The 17,303-nt window shown below is 32.8% G+C and overlaps 1 protein-coding gene across 4 annotated transcripts in view; it reads right to left on the bottom strand.

Annotated features, from left to right (window-relative positions):
• The window catches only part of LOC306887686 (pleckstrin homology domain-containing family G member 4B-like), a 62,948-nt gene that overhangs the window by 11,293 nt on the left and 34,352 nt on the right, over positions 1–17,303 (bottom strand). For all 4 annotated transcript variants that reach the window (XM_079445635.1, XM_079445636.1, XM_079445634.1 and 1 more), the window contains 15 exons: positions 16,647–16,850; positions 14,860–14,983; positions 14,680–14,773; positions 10,504–10,593; positions 10,294–10,410; positions 8,906–9,004; positions 8,322–8,464; positions 7,878–8,016; positions 6,752–6,874; positions 6,136–6,291; positions 4,587–4,848; positions 3,303–3,756; positions 2,235–2,484; positions 1,073–1,162; positions 769–993 (listed from right to left, as the gene is read on the bottom strand). In XM_079445635.1, coding sequence (XP_079301761.1) covers positions 769–993; positions 1,073–1,162; positions 2,235–2,484; positions 3,303–3,756; positions 4,587–4,848; positions 6,136–6,291; positions 6,752–6,874; positions 7,878–8,016; positions 8,322–8,464; positions 8,906–9,004; positions 10,294–10,410; positions 10,504–10,593; positions 14,680–14,773; positions 14,860–14,983; positions 16,647–16,850 — 2,570 coding nt within the window. The remainder of the gene's footprint in view (positions 1–768; positions 994–1,072; positions 1,163–2,234; positions 2,485–3,302; positions 3,757–4,586; positions 4,849–6,135; positions 6,292–6,751; positions 6,875–7,877; positions 8,017–8,321; positions 8,465–8,905; positions 9,005–10,293; positions 10,411–10,503; positions 10,594–14,679; positions 14,774–14,859; positions 14,984–16,646; positions 16,851–17,303) is intronic.

The raw sequence follows: 17,303 nt of genomic DNA, 5'->3' as shown, positions 1-17,303 counted from the left end.
ACATTTAAAACAAATAAACATTTCAAAATAATATTTTTAAGTAAACATTCTATTTACATTAAATATGATTTAATCAAATAAACAATTATTTATTTGAATCAAACTCTCAAATAAAATTTATTATAATAAATTAATATTTTAAAATTAATTATTTTACTTAAATTGTTATTTATTCAAATAAATAAATACACAATTAATTTAAAATAAATAGTATTTAAAAAAATTATATTGTTTTATTCAATTATTTGTTTTATTTATTCAATAATTATTTATTTTATTTACATTTAATTTATTTGAATAAAATGTTTTATTTATTTAAGCATTAATAAATAATACTTATTAAATAATAAATATTTAAACAATTATTTATTTGACTAAACTATTCATATTAATAATTATATATTAAAAAAAAGTTTAAATAAAACAATATTTTATTTAATTAAACAATATTTTATTTTATTCACTTTGAAAAAAAATTCTTCAAATAAATACAATTTTTGTTTGAAATGTATTCAAATACATGAATATTGAATATGAATATTAATAATTATAATTATGACTGTCTAGCTGGTTAGCCACAACTTTCTCTAGTGATGACTGAAACTCAATCAGATAAAGTCAGGGGTCATATCTTTATTGTGGTATTACTCATTATAAAAACCTAAAATTTTACTGGTTTAAACCAGAAACCATGTGCTGTCCATTCCAATTGATGCAAGGTCTGAAGGGTCAAATAATAATAATTTATTTAATCTGAATCAAACTTACATCGCAGCTGCGGATGGCGTCCATGGCCAGCAGGTCGTTCCCGTGGCGCAGCTGGAACTTGACCATCTCCTCCGCTGTTCTGAGGTCAGCGAGCTCCTGCTCCTGAGACTGACCACACTCCTTGATCAGATCCTTCAGGAGGAGAGCGTATTTACTCATCCTCTGGATGGGCTTCAGCAGGTACGACGCCAGGTCCATCTTATCGCCCAGCTCCACCTGTTTGTTCTGCAGAGCACAGGAACCGCTCAGAAACGTGCGTCAGCTCGAGCGAAGAACGTCACGGAGGAGAAACACCAGCGCTTACCTTGAAAAAACTGTTTCCGTGGCTCGTGAGCAGAGTGTCTGAACACGGCTTGTTTTTGCTGTACAGGGCGTACATCCCGAACTGCTCCTCCTATCCGTGGAAAACACACTTTTATATCTTACACATCTCATAAGATTTTAACAGCATTTATCGAGAGCAACCGTGACCACTTCTGCCATTGCACACTGAACACATTATCATTTAAAAGTTTGACGTTTTATTTTTTGGTATTTATTTAAATAAATTAAATTATTAAAATAAACTTGAATTAAATGCATACAACTAAATATTATTTTTGAATAATAATTTTACTTAAATTATTTGCCATTTTATTTACACAAACTCTTGTTTATTAAAATATTTATATTTTAAATATTTACTTTTATTATTCAATAATTACTTATTTACATTAAAATAAAATAAAAAAATATTTATTTGAATTAAATGTATTCAAAAGTAAATGAATGTACTTTATAATTACTATAATATTAAATAGTGTAATATTTACATAATTTTATTTAATTATTAAATAATCATTCATTTTACTTACATTAAATTCAAATAATTGTTATTATGATGCACGTTTGCTTTGACTTAATTATTCAAATAAATACTTATTTAAAAAAAATGTATTTCATTTAAATATTCAATAATTACTTATTTACAATATATTTATAAAAAATAATATTTGAATTAAATGTATTCACACAAATGAATAAATCTACTTTATAAATAGTATAATAGTAAATACTATAATATAATAACAAATAATTATTTTAAGACATTTACAGTATTATTTTATAAAAGATTTCCATCTTAAATAATTGCTTTTCGTTCTTTCGTCAAACTTTCTATTCATCGAAGAATCCACCATTTCCACAAAAATATTAACTGTTCAACATTGATAATAATCAGAAATGTTTGTTGAGCAGTAAATCAGTATATTATTATGATTTCTGAAGATCATGTGACACTGAAGACTGCAGTAATGATGCTGAAAATACAGCTGCAGATCACAGAAATAAATTACAGTTTAACAGATATTCACATAGAAGACAGCTATTTTAAATTGTAATAATATTTTTTAAAAATCTGTATTTTTGATCAAATAAATGCAGCTTTGGTGAGCAGAACAGACTCATGAAACATCACATGGACTCACGTGTTTGAGGAAGCAGCTGCTGATGGACAGCGGTGAATGAGCGCAGCTCTCCAGATCCGTCAGGAAATACTGGCTGTGAAAGTCGCACAGTTTCTCCAGATTCCCGAAAATGATGCTGCGCTTCCCTCGGAGGTCCTGAGGAAGGTCCAGTCGCTCCATCTCAGGGAAGTAGTGCTGGATGATGTAGCTGAGCGATCGGACATACTCTCTCTCGGTGGAGATCATCTCATCCATGATGTGCTGGATTTTACTGAAACGCAGCGTCAATAAAGCAGTTCAGTCATGCACTCTTAAAAATAAAGGTGCTTAAAAGGTTCTTTACAGTGATCACATTTTAGTTCCACAAAGAACATTCAGTCAAAGATTCTTTAAAGAACCATCTCTTTCTTACCTTTTTATAATCTGAAGAACCTTGCTTAGCCATAAAGAAGCTTTTGTGAAACAGAAAGGTTCTTCAGATGTTAAAGGTTCTTTATGGAACCATTTAGACAAAAAGGTTCTTCTATGGCATCCTGAAGCACCTTTATTTTGAAGAGTGTACGTCTCTCGCCGAGTTTGCAAATGAGACTTTTTTGTTAAATCGGTTTAAAAATGTGGATTTATAGTCAACTAAAAATACTACTAAAATAATTATAATTTAAATTTGTTTATTTGTTATAATTACTAGGGGTCAAACATGACGGTTTGGTACATACCTCGGTTTTAGTGTCACGGTTCGGTATGATTTCAGGACAACAGGAGGAAAAATATATATTTTTTTTTTTTTTTTTGATGTTATGTTTGCAGTCATAACTGTAGGGGTGTAACCCCGGCACCCTGGCCAAATTTGCCCATTGGCCTCTGACCATCATGGCCTCCTAACCATCCCCATATCTACTGATTGGCTTCATCACTGTCTCCTCTCCACCAATAAGTGGAGTAACGCAATATTGTAATGCATAACTTTTAAAAGTAACTGTCCCCAACACTGAAGACCCGTACCGAAAATTCTCTGTACAAATGTGTAGCGTTACACCACTAATAATAATAAAAGTAATATTTGGGTCTGAAAGCAGGATGTTCACTCACCCGCTGTGTCTCTTGGCGTCTGCGTGGCTGAGTCTGCACTGAGGAGACGGGGACGACATGCTGCGGCTGCGACCCAGCGCCGGGCTCTGGGCGTTATTGCAGACCTCCAGGCCTCGGATGCAGACGCCGCTGTAGCTGTGAGGAGCTCTGTCCCGCGCCGGCAGCTCTGAGCTCAGCGTCTTCTTCATGATCTTCTTGAGCGGCTGCTTGCGGAGGCGCATCGCCGGTGAATGCAGCGGCTCCGAGTGACACGAGGCGGACGAGTCGACGGTGCAGTCGCTGTCGGTGTCCTCAAACGCAGACGGAGGAAACGGGAACTGGCTTCTGGAGAACGGGCCTGCTGAGTGTCGCTTCTCATCTTCATCCTCAAAACACGGCGGTGAAGAAGAGCTCAGAGCAGGAGCCTCAGAGGGGTCCGGTCCGTTCTGAGTCTCCGCAGGATTCGATACAGTCTCTGTCAGAAACAATCAGAGTCATTACCAAGCATTTCTACACATGCAAGAAATTCGTCTTGATGACTAAAGCTTCCACTGCTGAAAAAATACAGACACAGCACAATAATAAAATCATTAATAAAACAGCAATTAAAATATAGAAAAATACACAATAGACAGAATGGACAGGAATTATAATTATAACTTATTGTTGTTGTTTAACTGTTAATTAATACTATACTGTAATTTTTTTTAGTAGTAACAATAATAATCAATGAAGAAATAAAAAAAATTGTATTTAATAAATAATAATAAATGAAGATTACATATGTAATAATACTATACAATAAAATAAAAAATGTGTATTTAATAAAAAACAATTCATGAAGATATATTAGTAATATATAATAATGCAATACTGTAATTTTTTATATTTAATAATCAATGAAGATATATTAGCTGTAATAATAGTACTATACTGTAAAATACAAATAATATTGCTACTATATAACACTATTATACTGTAATAATAATAATAATAATAAAGAAACATGACTAATATATAATACTATACTGTAAAATAAAAATAGAGATTTTCATAAATGAATATACTAATACTATGAAAAAGAATAGTATTTAATGATAATAATAATAATATTATATATGAAATATTACTAATATATATTAATACTAGATTGTAAAATAAAAAAAATTGGATATTTAATATTAATAGCAATAACAACAAAAATTGTGTTCATCGTTTTCTTTTCTTTTACAGAACACTAAAAATACAGATAAATATAATTATTTATGTTGAGTGAGCTGTATAAGTAATATCTGTGTGATTTACCGGAAGCGGTCAGCGTGTCCTCCAGCTGTTGTTTGGTTTGTTGGCACTGCTGCCAGACACTGCTCCAGCGCTGCAGCTCCCGCTCACAGTTCAGCTCCAGCACCGTCTGGTTGAGCGCGCTGAAGTTCTCCAGAGAAAACTTTGTGGCCTCGCTGTGATAGTCCTGCAGGACCTGCAGCACCGCGGGCGTCAGCCCGAGCGCGTCTCCGTCCAGCCTCAGCTGACAGAAATACTCCTGACAGTGCAGCATCCACTGCTTCGCCTGCGGGACACACAGTTCAACACATTATCAGAGGAGGCTGCTTTCATCTTTGCATCGGCTGATAAGTTATTTTGACAGCACTGAGAATTTTCTGACGCGTTTCAGAGGGATATTTACAGAGACTGAAAGCACACCCTGTTTATTTTCTTTATTTTACAAAAGCACAAAGTTTTGTTGATATGGTGAGCATACACAAATAAAAGTAGACCCTTTTACAGATTCAAGTAATGGATTACTTTTATGTATCCAATAAAAAAAAAAACAGCAGTTTAAGTTCTTTTCACTGTCATCTAGAAAATATGCAAGAGTTTTTGCCGACCCCGGGCAATTAAAATGACTAATTAGGATTTATTTTTACATTTTCAGTTTTCTTGTTTAATTTTAAGCAATAGTCTTTTACATTTTCTGCTTTTGTTAATTTTTATTTAATACTATTTAGGTTTAATGCATTCTTATTCCAGTTTATAGTTCCCAACCATAAATTAGTGTTATTTTAATATCATTGAAATATTATTATAGTTTAAGAATTCAAATTACATTTGATTTTTACATTTTCTGTTATCATTTTAATTTAAAATTAAATAATTATTTTATTTCAGTTCATGTTTATTTCAAATGGTAGTAGTAGTAGTATATTTTTATGTAATGCCATGTCAGCATCTTAGGCTATTTTCATGGCAAAAACAATAAAAAAAAAAAATACAAGTATAACAAATACAATAAAAACCAGCAAACAAAAAAGTTATATTACACAAGATTTTATGATACAAAAACATATGATACAAATTCTAAAACTTTTTCCAGCAAAATTATACTAAACTCTTTAAGGGAGTTCATGTCATTAAAGAGTTTTCTACATGCATTAAAAGAGGGACAGTCAAATAAAATATGTTTGACAGAAAGAGGAATCTAGCAGAGCATGCATTGAGGTGGGTCTTCACCTTTAAGCAAAAATGCATGAGTCAGTCTTGTATGATCTATGCGACTGTTTATTTTAAATAATGAATGTTTTTATGCTTTAGTTTTAGTTCATGAAAATAACTAAATCTGGAATAAATCAGATTTTTTAAAAATCAAGTTCAAATGATTAATGTTTTTTTAAATTAGAAAAAAAAATAGATACAAAATTATTTAATAAATATTATGTAAAACAAATATACATTTGAATCGGTGCGCTTGTGTTATCCTTCAATTCGATATTACTCCTATATCCGTCAACCACTAATTATGATGTCAGTAGTTGATATGAAGCAGCTAACTAGACAAAGCAATCAAAACACTGGTTACCGATTCGTAGAACTCGTAGAGGTTGAGTAGGACGTCCAGCTCGTGTTTGCGGGTTTCGCTGCGCTGCAGGACGGAGCTGATGTGCTCTTTGACCTCCAGAAGAGCTGGACCTGCTTTAGACTCGCTCAGTAAATCTGCTGCTTTCTTCTGCTGTTCCTACAGGAGCAAAATCAACACCAACTGATCGAGTTATATTATTAGTTAAATATATTACATATGTAATTACTATACTGTAAAATAAAAAACTGAATTTAATAAAAAAAAAACAATACATGAAGATATATTAGTAATACTGTATATAACAATGCAGTACTGCAAAAAAAGAATATTTAATAATAATCAATGAAGATATATAAAATAAAATATGTAGTGTTTATATATTATACATAATATTATATAAACATTTCATATTTATTTTGCTGTCCTCCAGTGTGTGTTTATATTTTCCATGTAAACTGTAATTATCAACATTTGTGTCTTATGTCACTTTAGTAAAAATGGTTCATCTTTGCCCAGATCAAACTGTTCTTGAACTAATATAATTTCACCAAGTGCATCCTGGGAGAGTAACACGACAGTTCTGTTTGATCTCTGTGTGATTTCTCAAAGCACTTACGCTGGACTCCTCCATGAACTGGGCCAGACTCTGTCTCATGTCCTGAATGGAGCTCAGAGAGAGACTGTAGGAGTCCAGAGGAGCCAAATGCTTCTCACTTTCCACATAAAACCACCTCTTAACCTGAGGACAGACACATTATCAGCACACAGCCTCTCCAATAATCAGTTATTATTTAGAAAAAAAAAAAATTCTTCATTTACTCCACAGACAAGCTGATTTTTAATGATTACATACAGTATGAACACATGATAACATATTCTAGCATGCTACCAGATCTGATTGCATGTAATCTGGATTGCGTAATCAGATTCGGATCAGACACTTCTGATTCTGAGATTCTAAAACTTGTACTTACATTAAATTGCATCTTAAAATACTCGTAATCAGACTAGTTACTTTTATGGATTACATATTTACACAATAGCAATAACTTGTGTCATCTGATCCTCTTTCACCCATCATATTTTTATTTGAAGTACCCCTGAGATTTTAAAATAAAAATTGTAATAATGCATGTAAACCTGGTTCTCTGAAATTGGTTATGGTCACATGACATGCAGGTAAACAAATCAAATATTTCATTTTTTCAGTAAGCGTTTTATTTTGTTTCATTTTAAAATTATTAGTTTTAATTTAACATTTTTATGATTTAATTTATCATTAGCTTTTCACCCTGTAGTTCCTTCACAAACCCAGTTTGGGAAACCTTGACATAATGTTTAATGCACTTCATGTTTATTTATTTTCTTACTCTGTTTTTATATCAATGTGGTACACGATTATCCTATTTAAATCAATGTGGGAAAACGAGACAGGTCAAAAGTAATCTAAAAGTAGTCTGATTATATTACCTAAAATGTGTAATGCAATGGATCACGTTACAAAGCACAATTTTTGCCATGTAACTTGGAATCAGTAATGGATTACAATTAGTAAGTAATCTACCCAGCAATGCATGCTACCCTATTAATAGACAACATGGGATGTGTTTTCTGCACAAAAACTGATCTAAAAGCACAAACCCCTGAGTGATTTGACTGCATAATCAAAATGCCTTATTGTCCACATTAAGATCTTTAAAATGCCTATAGAGAAAGTGATTGGGAAAGATGGCGTCTCTCACCTCCTGGTGTCTCTCCTGTAAGACACGCAGCTCTAGGAGCTTCTCCAGCTGCTGCAGGGATTTATTAGACAGAATGACCAGTTTATGAACCTCTTCATCCACCTGGTTATACAGCGCACTGACCAGATCCACAGCGTCCCTGCATAGGCTCGCTGGGTTAGTACATGTGTGTTTGATAGCAAGTATAAAATAAATCATGAGCTGAGTTTAGTAGGTAGTTAACAGTGAATTAATTATGATTGGGCCCTCTTAAGTAAAGTCATGTCAAAATGCATTAACAAGCCATGAGTTAACGTTAGTGAATAGGTACCCTTACAAAAAATAAGTTTATTCAAGTGTGCTATTAGTATACTTTTAAACTAAAAATAGAGTATACTTTGTATGTACTTCTCAGAAATATACTTAAAAGGGCATTTAAGTCCTCTGATAAAGGCAGTACTGTACCTGTAGTTCTCGTTTTCACACATCTCCTCTTTCCGGATGCGGGCCAGAAAGGTGCCGCCCTCCAGCCGCAGGCGGTTGAGTTCGGTGTCGTCCAGAACGCTCTTCATGAGACTCTTCTGCTGGCTGATGACCTCTGACACCTCCTGCAGGAGCACAGACCATCAATACTCAATAATAATCAGCCTGAGTGAAGCTCCGCCCCTCACACTGAACTTGCATTGCGTTACATAAACAAAAAAACACCACATTAGAGGAGTTCAGGGCACAAAGTAACGCAGGGTTAGTTGCAAACAGACAGTGTTGGGAAGGTTACTTTGTAAATGTAATAGGTCACAGATTACAAGTTACCATGTCTAAAATGTAATAAGTAGTGTAACTATTTCAATTACTTTATTAATGTAAGGGATTACATTTTTGATTACTTTTAGAAGTTTCTAATGTTTTCAACTGTTAATCATTTTCAGTAACACTCTGAAGGCAGGGCTTAGCAAAGGGAATGCCACTAAACAAGGCCATTTAAACCATTTTCAATGATGCTGCAGAGAATGATCAGAAAGTCGATCAGTTTTGGTTGTCAGAATTACCTCAGACGTCTCCAGGCTGCCGATGTTGTTCAGCGTCTCGATGGAGCTCTGGAGGGAAGCGATGGCAGCGCTGCAGCTCACGGCAAATGCTTCAATTTTCTGTCCACGGATAAAAAAAATAAATAAAATTCTGCACATTTTTTTTGTGCATTTTAAGTGTAATTTACCATAAAAATACAGACTTTTTGAGCTTTATATCTGTTAAAGTGATACCTAATTATCTGCATCTTTAGGACTATACTGTATGTCACATGTTCTTTCCTATTTTGTCAAGTTCAGAGGTTTTGTATAGGAATTATAGGCTTTTATTTGGTCACATCCATATTTGACAATCATTACAGCCAACCAAATACTAAATTTTAACTTTTTTTTTGTTAATTATTGATCTAGGGATCAAAGATTAGCACTACACTGGTTTTGTTGACACTGATGAAAAAAACTAGGACTAGTTCGCAAAAGTAGTTTTAAAATTTTTGTCCAATCAGTTTTAGGGCAGAATAACAATAATATCATAAAATCTAAATAATAATAAAATTTGCTTTGTGCTTGAACCCCTAATGAATAAATAAAAAAATATAAACTATACACACACACACATATACACAGTTGAAGTCAAAACTTTACATACATCTTTCAGAATCTGCAAAATGTTAATTATTTTACCAAAATGAGAGGGATCATACAAAATGCATGTTATTGTTTATTTAGTACTGACCTGAATAAGATATTTCACATAAAAGATGTTTACATATAGTCCACAAGAGAAAATAGTAGTAATTACTATAATAGTAATTTATAAAAATTACCCCGTTCAAAAGTTTTCATCCCCTTGATTCTTAATACTGTGTTGCTCCCTGAACGATCCACAGCTGTGTTTGTTTTGTTTAGTGATAGTTGTTCATGAGTCCCTTGTTTGTCCTGAACAGTTAAACTGTCTGCTGTTCAGAAAAATCCTTCAGGTCTCACAAATTCTTTGGTTTTCCAGCATTTTAGTGTATTTGAACCCTTTCCAACAATGACTGTATGATTTTGAGATTCATCTGTTCACACTGAGGACGACTGAGGGACTCATATGCAACTATTACAGAAGGTTCAAACGCTCACTGATGCTCCAGAAGAAAAAGCCATGCATTAAGAGCTGGGATGTATATATAAAATACACACACACACACACACACACACACGTAAATAGTTCTAAAATATATATGTGTGTGTATTTGTATATACATAAATATGCACAGTACACACATATATTATGTTAAACAAACTTTTATATTTGATGCGATTAACTTGACAGCCCTAATATGTTGTTAAATGATTGAAATATCAAATGAAACCCTCAGGGGGACTTCTAGTGAAAGGGGCTGGTGAACCCCTGCTCTGTGCACCTGTCTGAAGTGGATGTAGTGGCTGTGCTCGTATGGGAAGGAGCCGTCAAAGTCTCTGGTGAGCTGCGACGAGTCGATGTGCTTCTGCAGAGCTCTCAGAGATGTCAGGACTTCACACTGCACCAGAACAGAGAGGAGGAGAAACGTTTCACAGAAACACGCTCCGATACAAACCGAGACATAGAGAAGCACAGACAGTCATTTACTCACAGGAACTGAAACGTCTCTGTCCACTTTCACTGCCGCCGCGTCTCTGTCCACCAGAAGCAAAACTGAGTAAAGTGCATTGGGTATGAGAGTCTGGCAGGACAGAAGACATCAAAGAGCATTAATAAATCAAAACATAAAATCATAAAGTGTATATTTCAATAATTTAACACTACATTTGCATGTTTACAGTCCTCTGGTGTTAGGTCACGTGGCACGCAGGTAAACTAATAAATGATGCTGAAGTGTTTTATTTGGACCGTTTATTTATTATTAATTTATTTAAACTGTGATTTAATTATTTTCTTCAACTCACAAAGCCTGTGGTTTAGATCATTTATTGTACAGACTAACAATTGTTACGGTACTGTGGTTCTAGAATAAATGCCACGAGGAAGGAGTAAACAAACAAAGAAACTTTACTCTGCATAAAGACACTTTCCATTAATTAACATCAAGCTGAGACAAAGACTACGGCAGAACTGAGGACTTATAAAGGAACGGAAACAAAGGAACAAACGAGATGATTAATAGAACACAGGTGATGAGAATGATAATTAACTAATGACAGGAAACTAGAGCAGGAAATACCAAATAAGGGCAAAACGGAACTAAAAGGAAACCGACACGTGACAACAATACAGGGGGAAAAAACATGGATAATTACATTAAACTGATTAAATCAGAGATTCACAGGGATTTTTATTTATTTATTAATATTTAATACAGTTAATATTAAAAAAACAAAAATCCCATGTTTTATTTTTTATTGATTTTAAACAGAATAGAGTGTACACAGAAACAGAAAGCAATGATAGATATTTAACAAAACATTCACATGTTCATGGTTCATGGATTAATGTTGATATGATATGCAGGTAAACTAAATATTTCATCTTTTTTTGTGAAATGTTTTATCTTGATTGTTTTTATTTGAGTTAGTCATTTATTTTAATTTGACATTTTTATGATTTCATTAATTATCAATTATTTTATTTTTTATGGTATTTATATTAAATTATTTTTATTAAATTAAATTATTTTTATTAAATTAAATTATTCATTTATTTAAATTTAGCATTTCTATGATTTAATTATTAATTTTTAATTTACAAATTAATTATTTATTTTAATTTTACATTTGTAGGATTTCATTTTTAGTAACTATTTAATTTTGATTGTTTTTATTCATTTTAATTTTTGATCAACTCACAGACTCACGTGGAAACCCTGGTTTAGGTCATTTACTGTACACTGGACTTAACACTGGGGAAAAACAAACAAAACAAAGCTACTGTATGCATGCATGATCACAAACACTAGAGTTTAGATCGGTTAGTGCATGTAATAGTGCTAATAAGAGTATATTTAAGTGGAAAAACACTTCTTTCTTGCCCCTCTTCTCTCATATTTTGCGTGTTGGGACTGATCATTTTCTCGGAGCGTGTTTTTTTAGAGACGTGCTCACACAGGCCTCGTCTCAAACCCCGAGGACAGACTTTCCTTCAGATGTTTGACATGAACCATGCGCACGAACATTAACATGCTTTACACTCAAAACAGCAGTGTGTGAACACAGATGCTTTCAGACATCGCTGCGTCCTAAAACGTGTCGAATCTTTGAGAGAAACAGAGTTTGTGATGTTTCTGGCTTCAGTGAGCAAATCTGTGACAGACAGATTAATATCTAAATTCTGATTTTACATAACTGTGTCTAAGTCTAAACCACGTCTTTGTGATTAACTGGAGTGACTGACTGACAACCAAACCAGAAACTGATTAAATATAATCATATATAAAACTTATTTAAACATATTTTAAAATAATTGTATTATTTGCAAACAGATCAAATGGATGCTTCACAAGAAAACTAGTAACAAATAACCAAACCAGACACTGATCCCAGTCATTAAAAACTAAAACTACAACCAAAATTAAAACCATTAAAAAACAAAAATGTAACAAAATATAACTCCTTAGTCTCCAAGGCAACTTTTCCCATTTTAATTTAGTTTTCACTTGATGTTTAAAAAAACTAACTAAAACTTACATTTAAATAAATCAAAAATTTAAATTAGGGGTGGGTAATATGGCAAAAATATCATATCACAATTTTTATATCACGATTTCATGGTTTTATCACGATTCTTTGTCATGTTGGTTTTACTATTTTGTCTGAGCAGTACGGCAAAATATAAAAAACAAAATATAAAAAATAATGGTGGATATTTAGGCCAAAGTGGGCGAAGATGAAAATCTTTGTCATTATTTTAACTTTGTTATTAAAAAATAAGAACACATTACAAATACGCATTATATACAAATAAAACAAACAGTGTTTAATTTTCAGGTACAATGGGCATAATTAGCAGGAGCATTCAAGAAATTTAATGAGCAAATATAAAGATAAAACACTAGATTGATTTCTATTAAAGTCACTTTTTTCAGTACAGCGAGTTTTGTTGTTTTAACATTAAATAATAAAAATTCTGTCATCTGTCTGTTGATTCTGTCATAGTGTATTATATTTATACCATCATTTACTCACTCAAAATGAGTTTTAAATCTGAATGGGTTTCTTTCTTCTGCTGAACATGCATGCTATTTTGAAGAACAGTTGCTGGTCCACAGTGACTCCCATGGGATTTGTTTCCTACTATCAAAGTCAGACCAGCAACTGTTTGGTTACCCAGATTCTTCAAAATATCATCTTTTGCGTTCAGCACATGAAAGAAATTAATACAGGTTTGGGACAACATGTGAGTGAGAAAATAATGACAGAAATTAAGTTTTAGGGTGAACTATCTCTTTAATGACAGTCGACAGCTTGTTTAGTGTCCTGTCCCTTTAAGAGCTGCACGCATCTAATATACAGGCACACATCCGTTATATACACAGCACGAGTCTATATGTAAACCTAGTGTGATTTGACAGTATTAGTGCAAAAGATAGTTAGAAAGTTAGACAGGCTTTTTACTTTTCAGGCTTTTTAGTGCACAAATGAAAAGCTTAACCTGCAAGGCTTTAAAACACATGCAAATAATGTACTTTTGATATAATATATTGATACGGCGGCGCCAGAACTGCAACTGAAACCATGTGTGCTGTAGCACGATACTACCATATTTCTTCAAAAGCAGATTTTTATCGTCCACGATCAAAAATCGTCATATCGCTCACCCCTAATTTAAATACTACTAAAAATCACAAAAACATACAACTTTGAAGGTAATATGATAATGCAAAATATAAAAATAAAAACTGATTCAAAATATTACCAAAAAAAAAAACTATAATAGTAAAGAAGTAAATAACTATAACTGTAATAACCAGTGATGCAAACTACTCAACTTTTTGGTAAAATTCTTTATTTTGAATTGGACTTTTTTGAATTGGAGTTTTGTGTTTTCAACATATTAGGCATATGAATAAGAGTGAATGTGTGTATATATTAAAATGAAAACATTGTCAAATATTTGTATTTGTATATATGATAAATGTTAAAATATAAAACGTATTTAAAAACATTATTTATTATTTAGTTATTTGCAAAAACAGGTTTTCTTTTTACATTTTTTTTTATATTTTCTTAAAATTTTTCAAAAATCATGTTTTTTATGTTAGCATGTTTTCATTGTGTTTTATTGTGTTAGCTGTATTTATTTTTTAATTATTATCAACAGCAGTTTGATTGAGATTAATTGGAATGCACAATGAAAAACATGAATTTTGCAAATGAACTAGTATTTCAAACTGATTTACAGCAAAACGGGAAAAAAAGTTCTTTCTTTTCCACTTAATTCCTTTAAATACACTGAAAAATAAAGGTGCTTAAAAGTTTCTTCACAGCGATGCCATAGAAGAACCATTTTTGGTTCCAAAAAGAACCATTCGGTCAAAGGTTCTTTAAAGAACCATCTCTTTCTTACCTTTTTATAATCTGAAGAACCTTCTTTCACCACAAAGAACCTTTTGTGAAACGGACAGGTTCTTCAGATGTTAAAGGTTCTTTATAGAACCATTTAGATAAAAACGGTTCTTCTATGGCATCGTAAAGCACCTTTATTTTTAAGAGAGTAAACCTTTGGGGTCTTTTAAATAATGAAACACTGGTCCCCCTTGTGGCCTTAATCTAAACACAAAGGTTTGTCTTCCAGACAGTTGTGTGTCTGGTCTCACCTGAAGCTCAGACAGAGCCGTGAAGAACGCAGACGCGACCATCTGCCTGCGAGCGTCGACGAGAACCGTCAAACCCAGACCTCGCTTCTCCCTCCTGAAAACACAAACACAAGACACTCAGAGACAGGCCTGCGCTGTGTGGCAGAGTGCTGCAGAGTTTCTGTGTGGACTGTTTCTCACCGCAGTCTGCCGCAGTAGTAGCACAGCAGCTCGCTGATCTGGTTTGAGGTGAAGGCCGCGTCTGTCCACACCTGGTTCCTGCAGCACACCTGCAGCACAGCTCTGCCGCCACGGTCCTGGTTACCTGCATCCAGATCATGACCCCATAAACCAAACCCAACACCCATCGCTACAGCTCCACCGTTCTATATGTGACCCTGGACCACAAAACCAGTCATAAGGGTGACTGGTTTATTTAGATCTGAACGCTGAATAAATAATCTTTTCCATTGATGTATGGTTTGTTAGGACAATATTTGGCTGAGATACAACTATTTGAAAATCTGGAATCTGAGGGTGCAAAAAAATCTAAATATTGAGAAAATCTCCTTTAAAGTTGTTCAAATTAAGTTCTTAGCAATGCATATTACTAATCAAAAATTAAGCTTTGATATATTTACAGTAGGAAATTTACAAAATATCTTCATGGAACATGATCTTTACTTAATTTTTGGCATAAAAGAAAAATGTATAATTTTGATCCATACAATGTATTGTTGGCTATTGCTACAAATATACCTGTGCTACTCATGACTGCTTTTGTGCTGCAGGGATTTTAATGATACAAACTGTAAAGAGGAAAAAACAGTTCCAGGTTTGCTGTGCTTGTTTGCAGGGCTGCACTAGTTGGTCAAAACATTGATTGCATATCGATATGACACTAAAATGATAATTATATTCTACAATTATGTTTTTAGTAGATGCTTTTATCCAAAGGGACTTACAAAGAGGAGATGAATACATGAATAATATTAATAATACGTATTATAATTATTATTAATAAAAAGAGAAAATAATAATAATAATAATAATAATAATAGTAATATAAATTAATAGAATAAAATAATTTAATATAAAAATAATTATTATTGATGATATTATATATAGGTAATAGATAAAAATATTAGGTAAAAACATTATATATCAATATGTCTGTAGACGCTTTTATCTAATGTAACTTACAAAGAGGAGATAATAATATTAATAATAATACATATTATAATAATATTATCATTAATAATAACAATAATAATAAATACTACTACTAACAGTAACAATTATTATTAATAACAATAATAACTCATCATACTAATTATGTAAATTAATATAATATAATAATAACTATTGTTATTAAAGATGATTATAATTAATACAAAAAATGAAAGAAAAAACTATTAATAATAATAATAGAAATTCTAATATTAAATATAATAATTATTACTATGATAATAGTTAATAAAAAATATGAATAATACAAAAATTGAATATAATTATAATGATAATAATAATAATTATTATTAATTATAATTAGTAAAAATATATATTAAAACAAAAAATATTAAATAAAGTAAAAATATTGCTATTGTAATCTCACAGTAAAATTACATATATAGTATAATATAATAATACAAAATAATAATATAATAATAATTATTATTATTTTATTTTACAGTACAATTACAATACTAATATACTATAATTTCTAATTTCTTCTTAATATTTCTTAAAAGTGTGTAAAAGAGCACAGTGCCTTGCTTCACTCTGTAACACACAGCATATAAATGTATTTAATTAAAACGCAGCATCTGCAATTTAATAATTGCCCTATAATCGGTTTTATTCCTATTAATCATACAGCCTCATGCAGTTCATTTGCAATGAACTTCAAAAAAATTGATTAATTTAGTTAAATTTTTATAAGGAATATTATATCCATATTAATGTCTGTTTCTGTTTCTGTCACGCACCAGGAAGCGTCAGCGCGCCGGAGGTCAGGAGCTCCTGGTTGACCTGTGTGATGAGCGAGGGCAGTGCTGGAGGACAGACAGCAGGGGACGCTGTGGACGGGGCCGGAGACACTGCCGATCTGCTGGAGGGTTTGGGAGGAACTAACTCATCGCCGCTGTTACTGTTCCTCCTGGGGCTCGAGTGCAGACCGTCATCAGAGAGACCTGAACACACAAACAGATCTGAGCATCAAACCTTTGGCCCATCAGGCCCTTTCTTTTGGAGCATGCTTCACAACTCCTTGTTCAGGCTCTTATTCTGCAGGCTGGATTATTGCAATGCTCTCTTGGCAGGTCTTCCAGCCAGTTCTATCAAACCTTTACAATCAATCCAGAACGCTGCAACAAGATTAATTTTTAATGAGTCAAAAATAATGCACGTCACACCTGTGTTTATTAATTTGCACTGGCTACCAATAGCTGCTTGCATAAAATTCAAGGCATTAATGTTTGCCTACAAAACCACCACTGGCTCTGCTCCCCTTTACCTAAATTCATTACTTCAGACTTATGTGCCTCTAGAAGCTTGCGTTCTGCAGGTGAACATCGCTTTATTGTTCATCCCAAAGAGGCACAAAATCACTTTCACAGACTTTTACATTAACTGTTCCCACCTGG

This window comes from Barbus barbus (genome assembly GCF_936440315.1).
Source record: "Barbus barbus genome assembly, chromosome: 21".
Lineage (NCBI taxonomy): Eukaryota > Metazoa > Chordata > Actinopteri > Cypriniformes > Cyprinidae > Barbus > Barbus barbus.
This window is presented reverse-complemented; position numbering and strand designations above follow the sequence as displayed.